The 20,088-nt window shown below is 34.5% G+C and overlaps 2 protein-coding genes across 14 annotated transcripts in view; one reads left to right on the top strand and one right to left on the bottom strand.

Moving 5' to 3' along the window:
* LOC129005960 (GATA zinc finger domain-containing protein 1-like) overlaps positions 1-11,511 on the top strand; it is a 34,519-nt gene extending 23,008 nt beyond the window's left edge. The window contains exon 4 of the mRNA XM_054435033.1: positions 10,249-11,511. Within this exon, the coding sequence (XP_054291008.1) occupies positions 10,249-10,415 (167 nt within the window). The 3' untranslated portion in view covers positions 10,416-11,511. The remainder of the gene's footprint in view (positions 1-10,248) is intronic.
* A 4,206-nt stretch (positions 11,512-15,717) lies between these two features.
* Positions 15,718-20,088, bottom strand: part of LOC129005959 (muscle calcium channel subunit alpha-1-like) — a 332,295-nt gene continuing 327,924 nt past the window's right edge. For 10 of the 13 annotated variants that reach the window (XM_054435029.1, XM_054435032.1, XM_054435024.1 and 7 more), the window contains 3 exons: positions 18,390-18,643; positions 17,247-17,377; positions 15,718-16,618 (listed from right to left, as the gene is read on the bottom strand). In XM_054435029.1, the coding sequence (XP_054291004.1) occupies positions 16,436-16,618; positions 17,247-17,377; positions 18,390-18,643 (568 nt within the window). In that variant the 3' untranslated portion in view covers positions 15,718-16,435. The remainder of the gene's footprint in view (positions 16,619-17,246; positions 17,378-18,389; positions 18,644-20,088) is intronic. The other 3 variants (XM_054435031.1, XM_054435030.1, XR_008491886.1) reach the window with 2 other exon arrangements.

Genomic DNA, 20,088 nt, shown 5'->3' on the forward strand with positions numbered 1-20,088 from the left:
GTCAATATTGTTCAGACCAACAATAAATTTAGTGCACTTGTGAGTCTCCAGGAAACTAATCAAAATCTGAATAACATTGACCATAATGATGCTGCACCAAATCATCTTATTAAGGAGAAAATAAAAAGCAAACAGACTAGAGTAAAAATTAAAACTAATAGGAAGAACAAGTTTGTTGTCACTGAAAGGAAAAATCATGGTAGGACAGAAAACAAAAAAACTACATTGCCATCAGAAGATCTCAAGACCTTGCATCGAATTGAATCAAATAGAAAACCAAATTTCTATATAACCGGGGACAGTCATGCTAGAAATATTGCCGATATGCTATCCCCTCTTATGCCTCAGTATAGGGTATCATCTGTATTCTACCCAGGTGCCTCACTCTTATATGTGGTGGAACAATTGGCTAAAACCTTGGAGAATTTTCAAGAAGATGACTGTGTTGTCTTGATGGGGGGAACTAACAACACAGAACCAGCACATTTCAAACTAGCCTTAGCAAAGATCGAATCGCTTATTAAGTCTTCCAAAGCAAGGATTATATTGACAGAGTTACCCTACATCTATCAACAGCCAGAAAATGGGAAACAATTTTTTGAGATAGATGAATGTAATTCCTGGCTATTGTCTCTGTCAATCAAAATGAATGTGAAGTACTTAATTTTTTTCCTACAGTTACCTAATAATGTACATGTTCTCTCACTGATTTGAGAAAGCAAAGTGGCCAATTCGCTCATCAGTGAGACAATGTTAACATTGTCTCACTCTAATTACTTTGTCTCACTCCAGATTTGCAACGCGAAGGCACGAAATAGTGAGCGCGTAACATGCAGGCAACGTCGTATGCGCGCGAAATACGTTGGCAGCACTGGCTGTAAATCAGCTGGTCAGCTGTTGTACTGTTGTATTTGTCACTTCACATTAAATGTTATATTAAAAGTTCACTTCTGTGTAAAAATAGGTTATGTTTCTTCACAAATTTATTTGTTATATGGTAACTTTAACTGTAGGAAAAGTATAATGTGCAACTCGAGTTCAAAGTACAATTGCCTCACTCGAAAAACCATTCCTCACTCGCCTACGGCTCGTGAGTAAGGATTTCTCTCGAGTGAGTCAATTGCTCACTTTTCTCACTAGTTGCACAAATAACTATAGTCATAAACTTAACTCGAAAAAACATTATACTAAAGATGGATATCATTTAAATCAGACAGGAAAAACTGTTGTATCCAGGAGTATTGCAAATTGGCTAAACAAACCCTTCAGTACTGAGTCCAATTTAAGAACCAAGACAACAACTTTTGATCCTGCAGAACACTCTCCATCATCTGTTCCGAAGACACCTTTTAATCTCAGGAGCAATAGTGGGCCTATAAAAGTAGTGAGAACCGACATAATAGATATCATAAATAAACTCTCCAACCGACCAGACACAGCTTTTGCACATTGTATCTCTGCAGATATTTGGCACATTAAGAACATGTCAGCAGGTGTCGCTGTGGTTTTCAAGAGTTTCTTTGGCAAACCAACTTTGGCTGACTTTATCAACCAACACCTGACCAGTCAACAAATTAAAGATGGCTCCACAGTCTATGGATTGGTTACAAAATCTCATTACTTTGGAAAGCCCACTATTGGTTACTATGAGAAAGCATTTGAAGCGCTCACAGAAGACTTCAAAAAGAAGAACCTAAAGCGACTGATCTGTTCTCCACTTGGATGCGTTAAAGACAAAGTGGCGCCATTCATTTTTATAAAAAACCTAATGAAGTTTCAAGAAAATACTGGCGCAGAAGTCTCAGTAGTTGTGAATGAAGTGAATAATTCCTCTGATGGGAACAGTTTGGCAGCAGAGTGGGAAAAACTATTGAAACCAGGAGACGCACCAAACACTTCAGCTCCACATGCTACGGACACCATTACTCCAACACCATCATCTACTAACGCCTCTCTGGAGACAACCACTATAGAGACTACTACAGAGACCAATACTCTTACACCAATCTCAACATTATCTGGACCATCCACGCTGGTGCAGAGTGGCAGTGAGGGATCTTACCAATCTCCGGCCCAGCAGCAACTCCAATACAACATGACAGTCGGAAAAGCCCCTGATAGTGTCCAGTGTGTTATAAGTGAAGTGCAAAAGCAGAGTAATTGTGCCAAGGATGCAAGTAATATAATAAGAAAAAATGTTCCCCAGAATCTTAACTCCTTAAACCCATCATTAATTGTAAATATTCCTACAGAACCACATAGTGTACTCCAATCTACCTGTCCTTTAAACTCACAAATTGTTCTGACACATCCACCAAGATAATTATACCAAACCGTTTTCAAACACCATCATTCCAAGATATATCAACTAGTCACATAAATAATAAATGTAAAGATGTTTTTTCCATTCTACACCACAATGTTCAGCATCTACCATCTCGCCTAGATCTTCTGGAAATCTTTCTCAATGAAATAGAACCTGATGTAATAGCCCTTACTGAGCATAAGATGACAAAGGATGAACTTGGCTTAATTAATCTGTCTAATTATATAACTGCATCACATTTCTCCAGAAGTTTAGGGCGAGGTGGTGGTGTAATGATATTAACCCACAAAAATGTGAATTTTAAGTGTATTAACTTAGCTTCTGTTCAACCACTTTTAATTGAAAAAGAGTTTGAATTCTGTTTGACTGAAATCAGTACTTCCAGGCTTACATTTTTATTTGGGTGTATTTATAGATCTCCTAATTACTTGAACCTAGACCAATATTTTGAAAATTTTGAAATTTTGTTAGACATTCTGTGTAAAAAATTTGAAACACTTATCATTGCTGGTGATTTTAATATAGACGTTTTAAAAAAAGATGATAAATATACCAAATTTATTAATATTTTAACAATTTATGGCATGAGATACACAGTTAACTTTCCAACCCGAGTGACGGAGCACTCAAGCACAGCCCTAGACAACTTTATTACAAATATAGATTCTCATAGCTTAAGAGTAACTGGGTTAATTACTCATATCTCAGATCATGACGGTCAGTTAATGGAACTGAGAGTTCCTGATTACAAAAAACCAAAATTCATAAGAAAACAAGTAAGAAAGTTTGATGAAAGAAACAAAGAAACTTTTCTTAGAGGTTTAAGTTCAGAGTGCTGGTTTCAGGTTATTCATTCTACTGTTGAGTTTAAGTATAATGTATTTTATAATATTTTTAAGTATCATTTTGAGGTAAATTTTCCGAAACTTTTTGTCACAGAAGGCAGGGCCGGACTTACGACTTCAGGGGCCCCGGGCAAATTTTCCAATGGGGCCCTAGGATTTCAGTTCAGGGGGGGGGTCCTCCAGTGGGATTAGGGGGTCCTCCCCCGGGAAAATTTTCTAAATTTAGGCTTCAAATAGAGCAATTTAAGGCCAAATAAGCAATAAGTTCTATATAAAAAAAATTTCTTAAAATATAACTATTTTAACATATTTTTATATACAGCATATTTTAATTTTATACACAAAAATAAAAATGTATTGACGGCATATTTGGTATGGTATCATGGTAGGCTACCATAATATATTTGGATAAGAAGTATTGATATATTGTTGTTTATTACGTATTTAAATTATCGATTATTGCCGTCGATTTGTATGGTTTTTCAATATTACTACAATATAGGTGTGATTATTTTATTTTCATAATGGTTTTGGTACCTATGGCATTCTCGTTTTTATAATATGTTAAAGTCCTAGCACGAAAAGTACCATTTGGGACTTTCAAGTTTGAGTTTTTTTATTGAGGAGCAAAATCTTGCAATGTCTAATAAACACTCACAAGCTAAGTATTTATATGAGTAACTGAAAGATGTTTAAATGGATCCAATATCGATTAATACAACACAAACATAGCATTGAATACAACATTACTCACTTCAGCTTTGTTTTTGTACTGTTAGTTTGCAGAATTACAATAAAATAACACAAAAGTAAGACAATTTCAACCAACTTGACGTGACCACTAGTCTCAAAGGACAAACTATGGGAGTAAAGTGATTTAAATTGTTTTGGATAGGCGATAAGGCATTTTATGTGTGTGAATGCGCGTGAGTCAGGACTAGACAGGATCCCTTATCAGCTCATTATCATTGATTGTTGCAGCTGCTTCTGCTTATCGCTTGTTTACGTTTACATAGTGTTAGTACTTCTAAGTAATACGTCAGTACCGGCTGATCCTGCCCTTGTACTTTTTTATCCAAAATGTTTTGAAGTGTTTGAGCTTGTGCAACGGGTGTGAATGCACTTATAAAGGTGTTTTTAAGTTCATCCCAACTATCAATTAGTCTCCCTTTCATGTAGTGTTGGTACCAAGTGAGTGCAGTTCCCGCTAAGTGGGCTGGGAATAAATTTAATTTTGACGTTTCCTGCCAATTGTTTGATTGAGCTGCGATTTCGTATTTGTCTATGAAATCGCTGGGGTTTTCCGTGACTAGACCGTGGTATGTACCAGCAGAAATTAATGGTAAATTTTCTTTGGGTTGTGCCATGTTGTTTGCTAAAGGAGGCTGATTTACGTAACAAACCGTATTGTTTAAGGGTTGTGGTAAATGTACGTTTAAAGATGTGCCGGCTAATTGGATCTCTCCTAAGTCCTCTGATGCTATATCAATGTCCTCGTAATTTTCGTCCTCCTCACTGTCACTAGCTGGTGTGTCATACAAGTTTTCCCTATCACTGATGAATTTGTGTATGCGATTCAATAAAGGGTGTTTTGACAGTTCAGCTTCCGAAAGACATCTTTTACTTAAAAGTTTCTTTAAAATCAATTTTTTCTCTTCAGACCAATTATTTTTTACAAAAGCTTTAAGGTCAGCTACAATGGGTCTCAATTCGGCTACAAGGTCCTCATCCCGATATTTTATGTTAAATTTCGACAAAATAAGCTGTAATTGCTCCTTTTTAACCCTATATATGTCTGGGGGTAGATCAACTTCTGTTAATGGCATTTCATTTTTTATGTTTAAAAAAATTGTTAACAGAGTATGTTATTTATGATTAGTTACTTGACTGCAATTTAATTAAAACTAAATGTGTATTTTTTTTGTCACTACTGTATTTATATTTTTTATACTATTTACGGTTTGTGTAAATTGCCTATTAGATCGTTTAAAGTTCCCTAAGGTATTTTATGTGTTGAACAACTATAACCTGACAAAGTCTTAACTTAATCTAAGCATATACACGGTTTTGTCGCTTTGCTAAATCAAAATCCCTGCTATGCGATTGTCACTTTCTTAAAACATATTAATCATACAACACTTATTTTAACATGCATAACTCATCTGTGCCAGTCCAATCATTGTTGATAATTAAATCAAATCGGCAGCCTCCACCATGTAAACTTATGGGGTTTTCTTTTACTTTAAATGTGAAAAATACAAAATGACTACAACTAAGCTCAGTATACTCGCTTGGCATATGTGAGAATACTCAGGAACTGATTGAACTGACACCATTGTATGAGTTACTAAATTTTATTTCATTATTTAGTCTAATGTATATAACCCTTTAAAACACAATAGGCCTATATATATAATAATCAATAATTCAAATGACGTATTTACCAAAGGAATTAAATATCTTTGGGGCCCCAGTATCAAGATAAGAGAATTGAACACATATAAGATTAAAAGTGATAGATATAATACATATGTAAAACGACTCGATCTTAATTAATTAAACCCTTTAAAAAAATATATAGATATTCATAAAATGTTATTAATCTACATCTTTGCCATTTGGCCAAAGTCCAGTTCACAAAACTTAAAACACAAGGCTAATATGAAATTCTATAAAATTAATACACTTAACAAACAAAGACTATTTACATTTAGCAAGCTACCAAATATACACGTTTGAAAATAAAATACTAAATGAGAACTTACTTGGGCTATTTCAAATACATTATTTTACAGGTTTAACCTTTAAGGCTATATTGTTGTTGTTTTTATTTAGCAGGAAATAATATTTGTATTATTATTTATGATTTATATCATCGATTATTTAGGTTTTAAATTTTTATTTTTAAGTTAGGTTTAATTTGAATGAATTGTAGTTATTTAGCTTAGGCCCTTTTTTATGTAATTTAAATTTATCTTCTTTCTTCTAAAATTTGTTGTCCTGGGAATTATAATTGAATTTTGACATACCGAGGAGAAGATCTTGAGGGTAGATGAATTCCCCCGAGGTGACGTCTCGTGATGTCCAGGCCTCCCCTTGTCTCCGTTGTTGGATGACTCGGTGGTTGATCCTGGTCCTCGATGGTGGATGACGACCCCCTGGAACCTCTTCTCTCGGCGTGGGCTGAGTAGGTGAAGTAGTTTGGCCTAGGACGTATTCAGGTGGCAGATTTTACCAATCCTGATATATTAAGTGGGGTCTACTCGATCCGACCCCGTCCTAAGCCTCGCAAATCTTCTTCCAGACTGATGCCATCTTGCTCCTCCTGTCCCTTCCTTTTTTTTTAGATTTCCCATCATTCTAATTAACCCTGCCTACAGTGTCCAATCATAGATGACCCCTTTGGTGCTCAACGTTGTGATTGGCTGCCACTTCGATCAGCAGTTCACTGTAGACGTCAGGTTGTGCGTCCATTGCCCGGGACCTTGAATATGATACTTGTAGACTCGTCGGTGCCATTCAACATGTCTCTTTGTATTAGAAAATTGTAATATTTGATTTACTTGAATCAGTAGCAAGTTTTAAATGGGCCTAATACGAATTTTAAAGATATGATGGTTAAAGATGAAATTTAAGAATTTATTTAAAATATAAATATGTTTACAGTCGACAACGCTCGCCCACTCCCAATAAATGTAATTTTTTGTTAACATCAGACGACTCTAGTTGTTTTAAAGTGTCTATATAGATTTTAAAAATCTTACTGTTGCTACAGTATATGATTTTGACTCCAAAGACGTAATTGGAGATCAAAATTTGGACGCATAACTTAATTAATTACTATTTTACAAAACCTTTCAATTGAACGGATAATATACTTCTACCCCTTAAAATCCTGATTGGTATATACTTAGAGGTAAAAGAAAAGAATAACATTTAATAAAACATAAACGGAGCAATGTTTTTATTTTTAAAAGTATTTGAACTCCAGTGAATCTCCATTTATCACAATACAATTTTACAAGTTACGTTCTACGTTGGGACTAGAGTTTTCATATTTATTGTATTTTTGCCCCAAGCGCGGGACCCCCTTCAACCCATTCGCCGCGGCCGTACGTTCGGGCGAGCGGCTTCATTGAAACTGAAACTTGTCCGTCACAGCCTATCACATGCTCAGCTCATGTAAACCAGGCCTAAGCGTGGGGCCCAGTGCAACTCTGAGAAAAAGTCCCTTAGGGTCAAGAATCTCATTCCTAGTAATGCCTTAAAATGCACCTAACAATAACCTTAAAGATAGGATAGCGAAAATAAAAATAAAGCTGTTACAAAAGAAGGCCATTTGTTAAGTGTCTGATCAATTTTCGAAGTTAATGATAAAAACTAATGTACAAAGGGGGCCCCTGGCGGGGCCCCCCTTGGCCCGGGGGCCCCGGGCGTTCGCCCCCTTCGCCCATAGGTAAGTCCGGCCCTGACAGAAGGCCTATGTAAGCAAAAAAAGTGGGTTGACGATGTATCAAAATTGAAACAGTCTGAAATAGTCCACTTAGAATCTCAATTCAGAAAACTCAAGGACAAAAATATTAAGATTCAGATTAGAAAAAAGAAAAAAGAACTTCAAAGATATATAATTAACAATAAAAAAACTTACTTTGAGGAAAAAGTTACAAACTCAAGAAATAAAGTTAAAACTACCTGGAACTTAATTAATTCCGAATTGGGAAAATTGTCAAAATGTAATACAAATATAAAATTGATGCACGAAGGTAGTTATATCACAAATCCAATTGATGTTTGCGAAACTTTTAATATATTTTTTGTCAATATTGTAAAAGATTTAATAGTTCCTAAAATAACCATAGTGCCTCCAGCAAATACTCAGTTTAAAACACATTTAAAAACAACTCTTCAATTTTCAACTGTCACGGAGAGAGATGTTGAAAAAATAATATTATCTTTTGAAAATAAACCCTCACCAGGCAATGATGAAATACCTATATCAACCATTAAGACAGCGTTGCCATTAATCTGCTCACCTTTAACTCATATAATTAATCATTCACTGATAACAGGAGTGTTCCCCGAACAATTCAAAACTGCCAAAGTAGTTCCAATTTTCAAAAAAGGTAATCCAGAAGATATTAATTGTTACAGGCCTATATCACTGCTTCCAGTATTCTCAAAAATCCTTGAGAAAGTTGTTTTCAACCAATTTTCAAACTACCTTGAATCAAACATGTTGCTGGATAATGAACAGCATGGTTTTAGGCCAAATAAGTCAACTATAACAGCCGGTATTGAGTTTGTTGAGTCAATAATCGAATCTGTTGATAGAGGTGAAAGAGTCGTTGGCATTTTTTTGGACTTATCCCGAGCTTTTGATAGTGTTGAGCACTGCAAACTGATCCAAGTTATAAGCTCTCTAGGTGTAAAAAGTACAGAATTGGCTTGGTTTTGCTCCTACCTCACAGAAAGGAAACAATATGTAGAAATAGAGTATTTTACAGATCATCAGAAGTTTATGTATAACGAAAAATTTGCTTCTCGTCCATTACCAATCCAATACGGTGTCCCTCAGGGATCTATTCTCGGCCCATTACTGTTTCTATGTTACCTAAAGGGGCTACCTAGAATGATGGGGGATAGAAATAGAAAAGTGTGTCTTTATGCAGATGATACCAACGTCATTGTCTCGGCCAACAATAAAGAGAACATAGAAATATCATCCTACGTTGGCTTATCACTGATTAAAGACTTTTTAAATAGTAAAAATCTGCTATTAAACTCCAGTAAATCAAGTTTTGTATCTTTTTCAACAAAAAAAACAAAAAATAGAATAAGTCCAACAATATTCCTAGAAGATGAAATACTAAATCATTTAAATGAAATCAAATTCTTAGGCTTGACTATAGATGAACAGCTATCTTGGGACAACCATATTAATCATATTATGAATAAAACCTCAAGTGGTCTATATGCTTTGAGGAGACTGGTCTACTCCTGTAATATTAAAACCTTAAAATCCATATATTTTGCTCTAATACATTCACATATTGCTTATGGTGTTTGTATAATATATGGATCAACAACAAAGAAGAAAATGGATAAAATTCTGATTCAGCAAAAAAAGAGCTTTAAGAATAATGTTTAATTTAAAATCAAAAGATTCTGTAAAACATATTTTTAAAGATTTAAAAATATTCACAGTTTACAGTTTATACATTTATGAAACAATAAAATTTACATTACTTGGCAATAGGATTTTGATTGGCAATACAACACATTCTTATAATACTAGAGCTCATCGTTTAGTAGAACAACATAATTTGGAATTTTTCAAAAAGAAAACAACATATGTAGGAAATAGATTTTTTGATGGCCTCCCAGGAAATATTAAATTGGAAAAAAACCAAAATAAGTTTTTGAGACTATTGAAGGCATACTTGATTGAATCAACGTTTTACTCTCTCCAACATTTTTTCTCGTAGTCAAAATTATTATATTTAAGACATACCTGAAAATTATAATTAGAAAAATCTTTGCTGCACGTGGTTATTCTAGGATATAGTAATTACTGTGTGTTTTTATTAATTTTTAAGACTCAGTTGTAGTTATTTTATATTATTTTTTTCCACGATTTCTTGGAGTGATGTGTGTAACGTATGTTGTATATATTATCCTAAGAACTGTGGGATGTATTTTTAGATATTAAAAATATATGTATAATTTAGGTTAGATCTGACTCTATTCTTTGTAAACAATTTACATGTGACAGAATAAAGAAGTTTTGAATTGAATTGAATTGAATATGAGGGGTTCTACCTTGGTTGAAAATGCTTGCAACAGAGTTAGTGATTTCTCCACTGACATGTAGTAAGTGATTCCTGTTAGATCCAACCAAATAGTCTAATTGTTTATGTTAGTAGTATTTTGTACATATTACCTTAATCAAGAGATGTTCATTTCACCTTTGTAAAGTGACTTTCCAATATAATGTATTTTGCAATTTAGGAATAAAAAACTTATCACTAATAATTAAAACAAATTTCCTTTATTGAAAATGTCTGCTTCCTTTTTCAGGTCCCCACGATGATAGTCCTCGTAAGCTGGAATACTTTGAGTTTGTCATGCATTGCCCGTCCGACTACTACCGAACTAAAACCCCCTTCCCTGACGGATTGCCTGACTTCAATCGCCCTTCTGTTTGGGGCCGTATGAATGCGATAGAAAAAGTGCAAAAAAAGTGAAATTGATGTGATATACAAAAAAAGCAATTTGACTAAAACATGAAAACCAAGACTGTTTCAAAGACTGCTGCTTATGAATATACTCGATGTTAAATTAGTTGATAGACTTTTTTACAATGAACAAATGTTTATTATGTTTAGGATAGGAAAAGAAAACTCATGTTCGTTTTTTGAGAAAGATTTGATTTTTTTTCAACTAAGTTGCTTTGTTTTTGGTCTGGACATTTAGATGGTAAAAAGTTAGATATTTATAATTTAAAAGGTCTTAAACATTTTCAAGAATCAAGACAAGAGAAAGAAAAGAACATTTTTCTGTAATGTTCTGATTTAAGTCTTAATCCATTCGTTTACTTGATTAATTTGTTTAAGGCAACTTAAAAATAGGTAAAGAGATCCTTGACTTGGAGGTGTCCGTAGTGTTTTCAATATTTAATACATATTTGATTCCTGCAAATCTCATAACAGTGTAATACTGAACTATAAATAGTGTACCAATTACATTGCTTCTGGCTTTATGTTTGGTTACAAAAAATTGAAGCAGTTACTAAGCTTTCATTTTTGATGAATGGCTTATTTTTCTGTACACAATTTTTATATTACTCCAACTGTTACTGTTAATTTACTCCAATCTAAGTATAATATGAGGTTATGATTTCATTACCTTTTTAATTTAATTATGTATACCTATTTTAGTTTCAGTTGAATTTCATGGCTTCACTTAAGTTACATGGTCATGATTCTTACAAGAAGTGTATCAAATTATTAGACTCTCTTTTCTCTGGCTCAGCAAAAGAATTGAAATTGGACAAATTGTAGCAACTGTCGACTCTTAACAACTAAAACGAACCATACCTATATCCGTTTTTAACTACTTACCCTGCTCTTTTAGAGAGGGTTAAGTAAGGATGATCAAGGTTCTACTGTATTATTGTCTAACTTTTGTTGTTACCTTTTTGTAATTCTAGTCAGGGAAATATGAAAAAGTTCATGTTAAAGGTTTTGTTTAGAGTTACAAGTTGTGATACAGAGACATTATAATTTTAAGTGATATCCTTGTATATGGTTTAATAAAGGACATTTTTATTCACTTAAGTAACCATTCGTTCTTTATCTATTGAACTATAACACTATTTATACCTTGTCTGTTATTAAAGCTTACAGTAGACTCCCTCTTATCTGGACTCCTAGGGCCCGAGGCCAGTCCGGATAACGGGTTTTCTGGTTAAACCGACGTCCCCAGAAACTCGTTAAAACGGACTGTTTACTTTGATATTCGACTTAAATTTAGGATAGCATTGTATTTAGACATGTGTTCACTGGTCTCGAATCTTTCCCACGAGAACAGTTGTTTCAGTACTGCCCACTTCATCCTGATATAGTCCGGTTAAACCAATGTTTTGATATAAATTGTCCGGTTAAAGAGATGTCATTTCCGCCGAGTGTAGTCCGGTTAAAAGGTGTCCGGATAAGAGGGAGTATACTGTATGTATATTTTGAAATAATTTTCATTTTTGAATTGATAAAAAAACCATCTGACATCCAAAAGACAGTGAAATGTCAACTATTTAATAATTGTCAACTCTACTGACGTGAAGGGTTGAAACTGTTACACAAAATGTACTGGTTACACATTTATGCAGTTGATCGAAATATATCTCAGCAATATCCATCTGGGTCAAAATACCCCCGCCGCAGCAAACCTGCCGACTAAGCGAATTTCCAGTTTCCTGAATTGATTTTCAATTAAATGTATTTAATTAACATTAATTTTTATGAGTACATAGGCTTGATGCTACAGGGAGGGTAAAAAAGTGTGTTTTTTAGAGAAATATTAATAACTTAGTATAAAATAAATAAATTTACCAAGTTTGATCAAAATATATCCATAAACAAGCAGACTACAACATTTTACAATATTCCCCATAAGAATAACATGGGAATTTTAAAATAACAATTATTTGAATTTTCTCCGTAACTAATAATAGTACAAAAACACTTTGATATACTAAATTATTTGTTTTTTTAAGCTCTTTAAGAAGGTCTGAAGAGAAATTGGGAAATTTTGCGTTTGGAGGGTCAAAAATTAGAAAAACCAATTTTTACCCCATAAAACCCCCCGTAAAACCCCGTTCCCATGGTCCGATCATGCTGGTTCGCGAACTCATTCAAGTTTATCCCGCCTTACACCTTCAAACCAAATTTCATCAAAATCGGATAAAAATTACTCAAGTTATCGTGTTCACGGACACATATATATATATATATAAATCTATATATATACAGTAGAACCTCTTTAATCCGAACCCCTGTAATCCGAACGTCCACTAATCCGAACTCCTCATTGCTGTACTCTATACACAGTACAGCAGTTCTTTATTGTATACTGTATTTAATTTACAGTACTGTTTATTCACCATGTTTACTACTGTATTAAATAAACACTGTATTTTACTTTATAAAACATTTTTTCACTTTTCCCAAATTAATGTTGATCAATTTTAGCCATGTTTTAGCTATTGTTATGTAAAAACAACAATATGTTCTGTAATCCGAACTATTCAATAGTCCGAACTACCCCTGGTCCCAATTAGTTAGGATTAAAGAGGTTCTACTGTATATACATATATAAAAATTTGAACGAATGGTGTTTCTGGCCTCTGGGGACATCAAAATGAAAAAGTAAATCGGTCCCGGGCCTAGGTCTTACCATGCCACCTAGGGTAATAGCTACTTCCCTATAGGGAAATTCGCTAAAACTGTATGGCGCCTCCTTCAATTTAAATCACTGAAAATTATGCATACTAAGGTGACCATGGGAACCTTATATATCATTAGAAACTTGATTTTGATTACTGTAATGCCTCTTGTCTGCTTGTCTCTGTCGCCATTAATGTGTTAAGTGAATTGAATACAAACATGAACGATTGAAAGGATCGTCTAGGGAAGAAGAAAAAAACCTAAGACGACAAACATTATGTTTGTATAAAGAATATAAAGTGGTAGAGGCATTTTTAAATGTAACTGAGCGTTGATCATTATTATTGTGAACTAATCAGTTCTTCATGTGAGGTAGGTAGGTGACGGGTGTTATGTGAATTTGTGACTGTATTAAGTGTTTTGAAGTTAGGTTAGATAAGGAAGGTTAAGTTTAGGTTTTTTTTATTTTTTTTGTGGGGGCTGGGGTAATGGCATACCCCTAGCTACTTCGGCCTGGAGACCTTTTGTAGCACCCTTTAATTCATTCTGACAGCCCTAGGCTCCTCAAGTAGCCCAGGAGCTGAAAGACACCCAGCTTCCTTATCTCTGTTGGTTCCAGGAATAACCTCCCCAGAGATGTAACCTATACATTGGTCTATGGGCCAACGCTGGACAGTCCAGCCATAAGTGTTCTGAGGTTTCTACCTCGTTCTCACAGAACCTGCAGAGGTCTGTCTGTGACCTCCCTATGGTCCTGAGATGTTTCCTGATAGGACCGTGCCCTGTTAACACTCCTACTAGTAGACTAATGTCCCCTTTCTTAAGGCTCAGCAAGTCTTTCCAACCTTTATCAGTAGGGTCGATTAGTAATTTGGACGTCCTCATACCTGGGTGGTTCATCCAGGCCAGAGCCTTTTGAACCTTGACCCAGTCTTGGACTTTGGCTACTCCTGAGCTTATGGGGGTACCACAGTAGGGTTCTGGTCCTGACAGTTGGTCTTCCGCACCCTTCCTGGCCAATGCATCGGCTTTTTAGTTCCCCTCATGCCCCGAATGTCCAGGAACCCAAGACAATTTGACTTGGTTTCGCTCTGCTAACTTTTTGAGGGTGTTTTTACACCCTTTTACTGTTCGTGACTGTGTCACACATGACCCCAGCGCCTTCAATGCTGCCTGGCTGTCAGAGAGAATAAGGATTTTACCCTTTCTTAGGTTCTTGCTAATAATATTATTAGCACAGCACTCAATCGCCAGGACCTCTGATTGAAAAACTGTTGTTGTTCTGCCGAAGGCCAGAGATATTTTGGTTTTGTTACCATACAAAGAATATAAAGTGGTAGAAGCATTTTTAAATGTAACTGAGCGTTGATCATTATTATTGTGAACTAATCAGTTCTTATTTAGACATGTGAGGTAGGTAGGTGACGGGTGTTATGTGAATTTGTGACTGTATTAAGTGTTTTGAAGTTAGGTAAATAAGGAAGGTTAAGTTTAGGTTATAATGAATCAAGTTGTTGCTCCAACCTGTTTTACTATTGAAATAGTGCTTTAAACACAATAAATAATAATTTTAAAAGTGCAAAAACAGTCTGGAAATAACATATATAAACAACTCGATTCATTATAACATAACCTAAACTTTAACTTCCCTAATCCAACCTACCTTCAGGAAGGGTTTCTGTTAATGCAGTCACGTATCCGCAAGACGCCCGACCTACCTACCTCACATGTTTTTCCATCTTATAAAAACTAATTTTAAGCTGTTCGAGAAGTTTGGTTGGGTTATGTTAGGTTAGAACAGTGTCAATTTGTAATATTTAAATTTTTTCAAAGAAGTTTGTTCATAGAATAAAAATATCGGCTAGTCTAGGTTTAGTTAAGTCTGCCACTACACCATTATTATAATGGGACAAAACGTTACATGGTGAAAACCTAAGCTAAACCACTCGGTGAAGTGAAGAGAAGAACCAAACAAAAAGTATTCATTTTTCATAATCCAGTAATCCACTAATCCAGTCAGGAATGAAAATATGTGTGACCAAGAGGTAATATGAATCTTTAATTCCAATATTTTTAAAGGTACCTTGAGGTTTTTTCTTGTCAAATTGTTGGTTGTTAATGTAATATTTACTTGATAATTAGATACAATCAATCAATAAATGTGAATTGGGTTTATTAACTTAGATTTTGGAGTGTAAATATTGAAGTGCAGATCAACATTCCTAATAGGCCTACAACAATTTAAAAAATTGAAATGATTGGTGTGTGAGTAATTTTTGTCACAACAGCAAAGTTTTGCACTATTGTTTTCAGGTAAAAATCTAGTTTCTAATGATATATATAAATTACTATAGGTTCCCAGGGTCACCTTAATAATATGTATAATTACCAAATCACTAAATTACAAATGTTCTAATAATAGTTAATTAAACATATGGGAGTTCTTTTGACTCTCTGAGTATTACCAGTTATCACAGATATAGGCTTGGTTTTAACAGTTTAAAATACAGATTTAAGTATAACATTAGTGTACTTAAATTAACTTTTCAAGTGCAAAACGTAACACTAATAGAGACAAAAAAGGTCTGGAAAATAAATAATCATATTAAAAGTTTCTTGTTAAATTTTTTTCCAAAATGGACACTTATAAAAATTTACAATTTCTTCAGGCAAATGGTCCTTGTAGGATATAACAAATACAATCGAACACACATCTAGAGACTGTTAAAATATCAGAGAATATTCGGTCTTTACACATTTTTTGATTGTTTTTATAGTACGCTTAACATTTACAAATTAATTACACCACCCAGATTTATTACGCTAATGTATCTAATATATTTAGAATGACCTGGACCTGCCAGATAGATTGAGATTAGACTTTAGAAGTATAACAAGACATTCTCGAGGGTAACAAATTTATCTTACAAAATAAATCGACTGGTATTTTAAAAAACAAAATGTTAAACAGATATAGTCTTTCCATTATATGGACATCACAAACAATTTGACAGTTATCGATATTTTATTAAAATACACAATATTGTACAAATTCATTTTGTGTGGTTTTATTACACAGTTTAAAAAACCTCTTCTTTCAATGTCCGATTTGAGGCTGGTTTTATTCCATAAAACATTCACCATCCATTTGTAAAACAACTGAACAATCCACCGAAGAATAAAGTCAACTGTTTACCGAATAACAGACACAAGGGAGGAAAACAGTGCTAAAATATTAAGACCGGAATGATCCACAAGCGACTGTCATTTAGTTGGGACCAAACGGACCGTAGGCACTTGGTAGTGTCAGTGGGGGCAATGTGCTATAAGTGAGGATTTTCACCCTGGAAGGATAGTGGGCGGCCCTGTCGCTCCTGTAGCAAGAGGCGATGAGCCGCACGATCCATTTCCTCTTGTGTCATGTCTAAAGCCTCTTGCATCTCACGAGATGTGTAGCGGACAAACTCTGGATCACAGAACTTGCCCAATCCCTGCTCCACCAGCACCTAAAAACCATTATGAATTGAGCTCGATAAATTTTACACATTTAGAGTTTTTAGGAAAATGTCAGTGTTCCTAATGATATTGTACCAACACCGATAAATAGTTTTGGATTTTTTACCAACCATCACGTGACCTAGGAACAATCCTGATATTTAGGAAAAATAATGGTGTGACATTTCAACTGATATCTATTCAATTGGGTTAACTGAATACATTTATAAAATTTGATGGACTAACCAATAGACTACGAGGTGGTGGTTATTTTGTTTTGACCTTTTGTTGTTGTACTAGGAGTTCACAACGTAGGTACTCTCTTTGTGTTATTTGGAGAACATAAACAATTCTTTTTTAAATGATTACTGATAGAGCAACTCACTTTGTAGGAGTATATTATTCTTAGTACAGGTTCACATATCCAATTATGGATACATTTCTAAGACAATGACCTGTATGGAAACATGCAATTTCAGGGGAAATGGGTATCCTCACCAACACTCAAATGTGTCTACGAGACTCCAAACTTTTCAAGGTCAGAGTGAAAAAGATTTTAAGTAGTGTGTTAACTTTCTCTCTCTCACAAGCCTTTCAAGACATCACAGACCACACTAAATTGATGAAGCAAGTACTCACCCTGCCCACTAGACTCTCAGCTGATCCTACCACTTCTGGGAAGTTGGGTCTTCGGTCAGCTGGACTGCCGGGGAGGGAGTGAGAGAGTCTGTCAGTGGCTAAGCTGCCGTTTGATTCCCCCACCTTGCTCCCTGCAACAATATAAAACGTTTTGTTTAGTTAAAATACAAAAATAAATAACATGCCCAATATTTGCTGATATTACAAAATAACATTGACTTGATAAATCCTGGACTGAAAGACCAGTTTAAAATTTGTTGGATTTATTGGAGGACCTAAAGATCACAGAATTTAAAATTACTTAAATGTAAAATTCCAATTCTGCAATGAAATCATAAGCAGGGGTTTTCATTTAACGATGCTGGGATTTAATGGTTTGTAAAACAGTGATAAGAATCCAAAGACTCGTATTGGTATCTCTGCACTTGGTAGCTCAAACAGTATTTTTTACACGTGTTAAATGATTGGAGATCTTATTTATTTATATTTTTTCATAGTTTAGAAATGTTAACTAAACTTAAGCTGAATATTAAAAGAAAAAAAATGATGAAGTGGAGATCTCAGTGTTGAAACTTCTACAATCTACAGTCCTAATGCAGTATAGACATTTAAAACTTAAGAATCAGTAAACAAACATTCAAATATAAATACTTTTGGCATTAGTCAGAAAAAAAGAATGGAAAGACTATAGTTGTGGACTTAGGTGTTGAGCTCTTGCCCTCAGCCAGCCAACTATTGTTCACAGGTGCAGCAGCTGATCCCTTCACTGCCACTCGACTCAACTCGCAATCGTGAGCTCAATAGTGACAAGTAATTATCTTTAATATTACAAACAAAGCAATATTATGGTTTCTCTAAACATTTGTGACAATCTTATACAAAATTTCAGACAAATCGGGCAACGTTTATTGGGAATGAGAATATGAATAAAATATGTCTTCAGAAAATTTACCGAGCTCCAGGTGATTTTACTGACATTTTTTGTAACTAATGACTAGAGAATTTTTGTCTAGAGACTAGAAACCAGCTGCTTACTGTGTAGTGCGACAAAAATAAATTAAGATTGCAGAACTTTGAATTAAAACATACATGCATTACGAATAAATATTTATTGAAAACCATTTGTAAAAGTGCTGTTATCACCTCTGCCATGGAAGGATGCTCGGTGAAGTAAGGGAGATCGTTTACTGAGACGGTCAAGTTGAGGGTCAGGCATAAAGCCTACAGCCACTGCCATAGCTTGAGCCTGCGCGAGCTTGAGCCCACCAGCGATGCGCGAGAAGCTCGGCGAGGGCTCACGCGGCCCCCCTCCACCACCAATGCACCCGAGTCGCGCGGCACGTCGGGGCGGAGGCGTCGGCGGACTTACTTCGGTGTCTCTTCGACTCTCCTGCATGCTGTTAATGTTACCAAACTGTTAGTATGCACTCCATGCTCTGAACAAACCAACGGGGTCACAAAACTTCCAGGAGGAAACAAAAAAAAATGCTGAAGTATGATCAGATGTTGTTAAAATGTGAATAAAACGTCAAACAGAAATAAATAATCTGTTGTTAATTTGACATTTGTATTGAAAGTTGATTTGGTACATTGGCAAACTTCTAATATGGGGAAGTAATTATTTCATTATTCCTGATACAACTTTGTGCTCCCCTTTACTAATCCAACTCGGTTTGCAAACACAACTTTTAGTTATATAGGCTACAATTAAGTTGTATATTTTTTATTGAAAACAGATTAGCAGTTTTACAACCTGTTTTACACATTTTTTACTTTTAACATCTACCTATACAGGGTGTTTAAAAAAGGTGGGGACATAATTTACGTAGTGATTCCTTAGGTCAAAATAAAAAAATCAAGAATAACATTTTTCCAAAATCGCTTTGTTAAAGTAGATATCCGCCATTTTGTATTTTTACATAAACATTTTTATCTTTGAATTTTTGTCAACCGATCTTTATGAAACTTGGTATGTATGTTAAGGTAGAAGAAACCAATGATAGAGAAAAAAATTCTTGATTCAACTTAAAATTTCAAAATGACAACAATTTTAATCCTTAAACTTCAATCACTAAAATTAAGACAAAACATAACCTTGTCAAAACAAACTTATAAACACACCCTTTCTATTGGTGTAACAATAAGCTATTGGAAATCACAGAAACAGATTTACCAACCGTTAAGTTTTGAACCCTTCTTTTTCAATAAATCTGTATTTTAAAGTAACCTAACCATATACACTATGTAATTAGATACTTAGAATTCAATGTATGACTTTAGAGAAAGATTGGGGAATTTTCTGTGGAAAGGGGAGTTACAGATGTTAACCTTAGCTTGAGACCATCATAGACATTTAAAAAAATATTCAAGATGGTTAAAATATTATTTTATTTTATTTTAAAGACATTATTTTCTATTTTCAATGGAAAATCATTATAAACTTATTTATGCTGTGGATAAATAAATTTAATTGAAACCTTAAATAAGTTTGGGCACCTCAACTGAGAGTGTTAATAGTAATGATAAATTTATAAGTTTGGTTGAACTTGGATCTTATTGGTCTATTTAACAGTGATGAAAATTTCTGAGTTAATCAAGATTAGGGGTCTCAATCCCAGGCCTTCAATCCAAATCCCGGGATTTTGGGATTTTTCTTAGCCCATCCCGGGGTTATATTATTTTATGATTTTAACTTTTTACATATTTTAAAAGAGCGAGAAGTCCCCTTGTTGAGTCCTTTAATGTTTTAAACTGGTCTTACCAATGTTACACTGCACAATTATGCAGTTTTCTAAGTAAAAAATGTTCCACACGAACTATCATCACCCATCTTTTCTTATTT

Source organism: Macrosteles quadrilineatus, unplaced genomic scaffold (assembly GCF_028750875.1).
Source record: "Macrosteles quadrilineatus isolate MER2022 unplaced genomic scaffold, UCM_ALF_1.0 Scaffold_47__1_contigs__length_942521, whole genome shotgun sequence".
Classification (NCBI taxonomy): Eukaryota; Metazoa; Arthropoda; class Insecta; order Hemiptera; family Cicadellidae; genus Macrosteles; species Macrosteles quadrilineatus.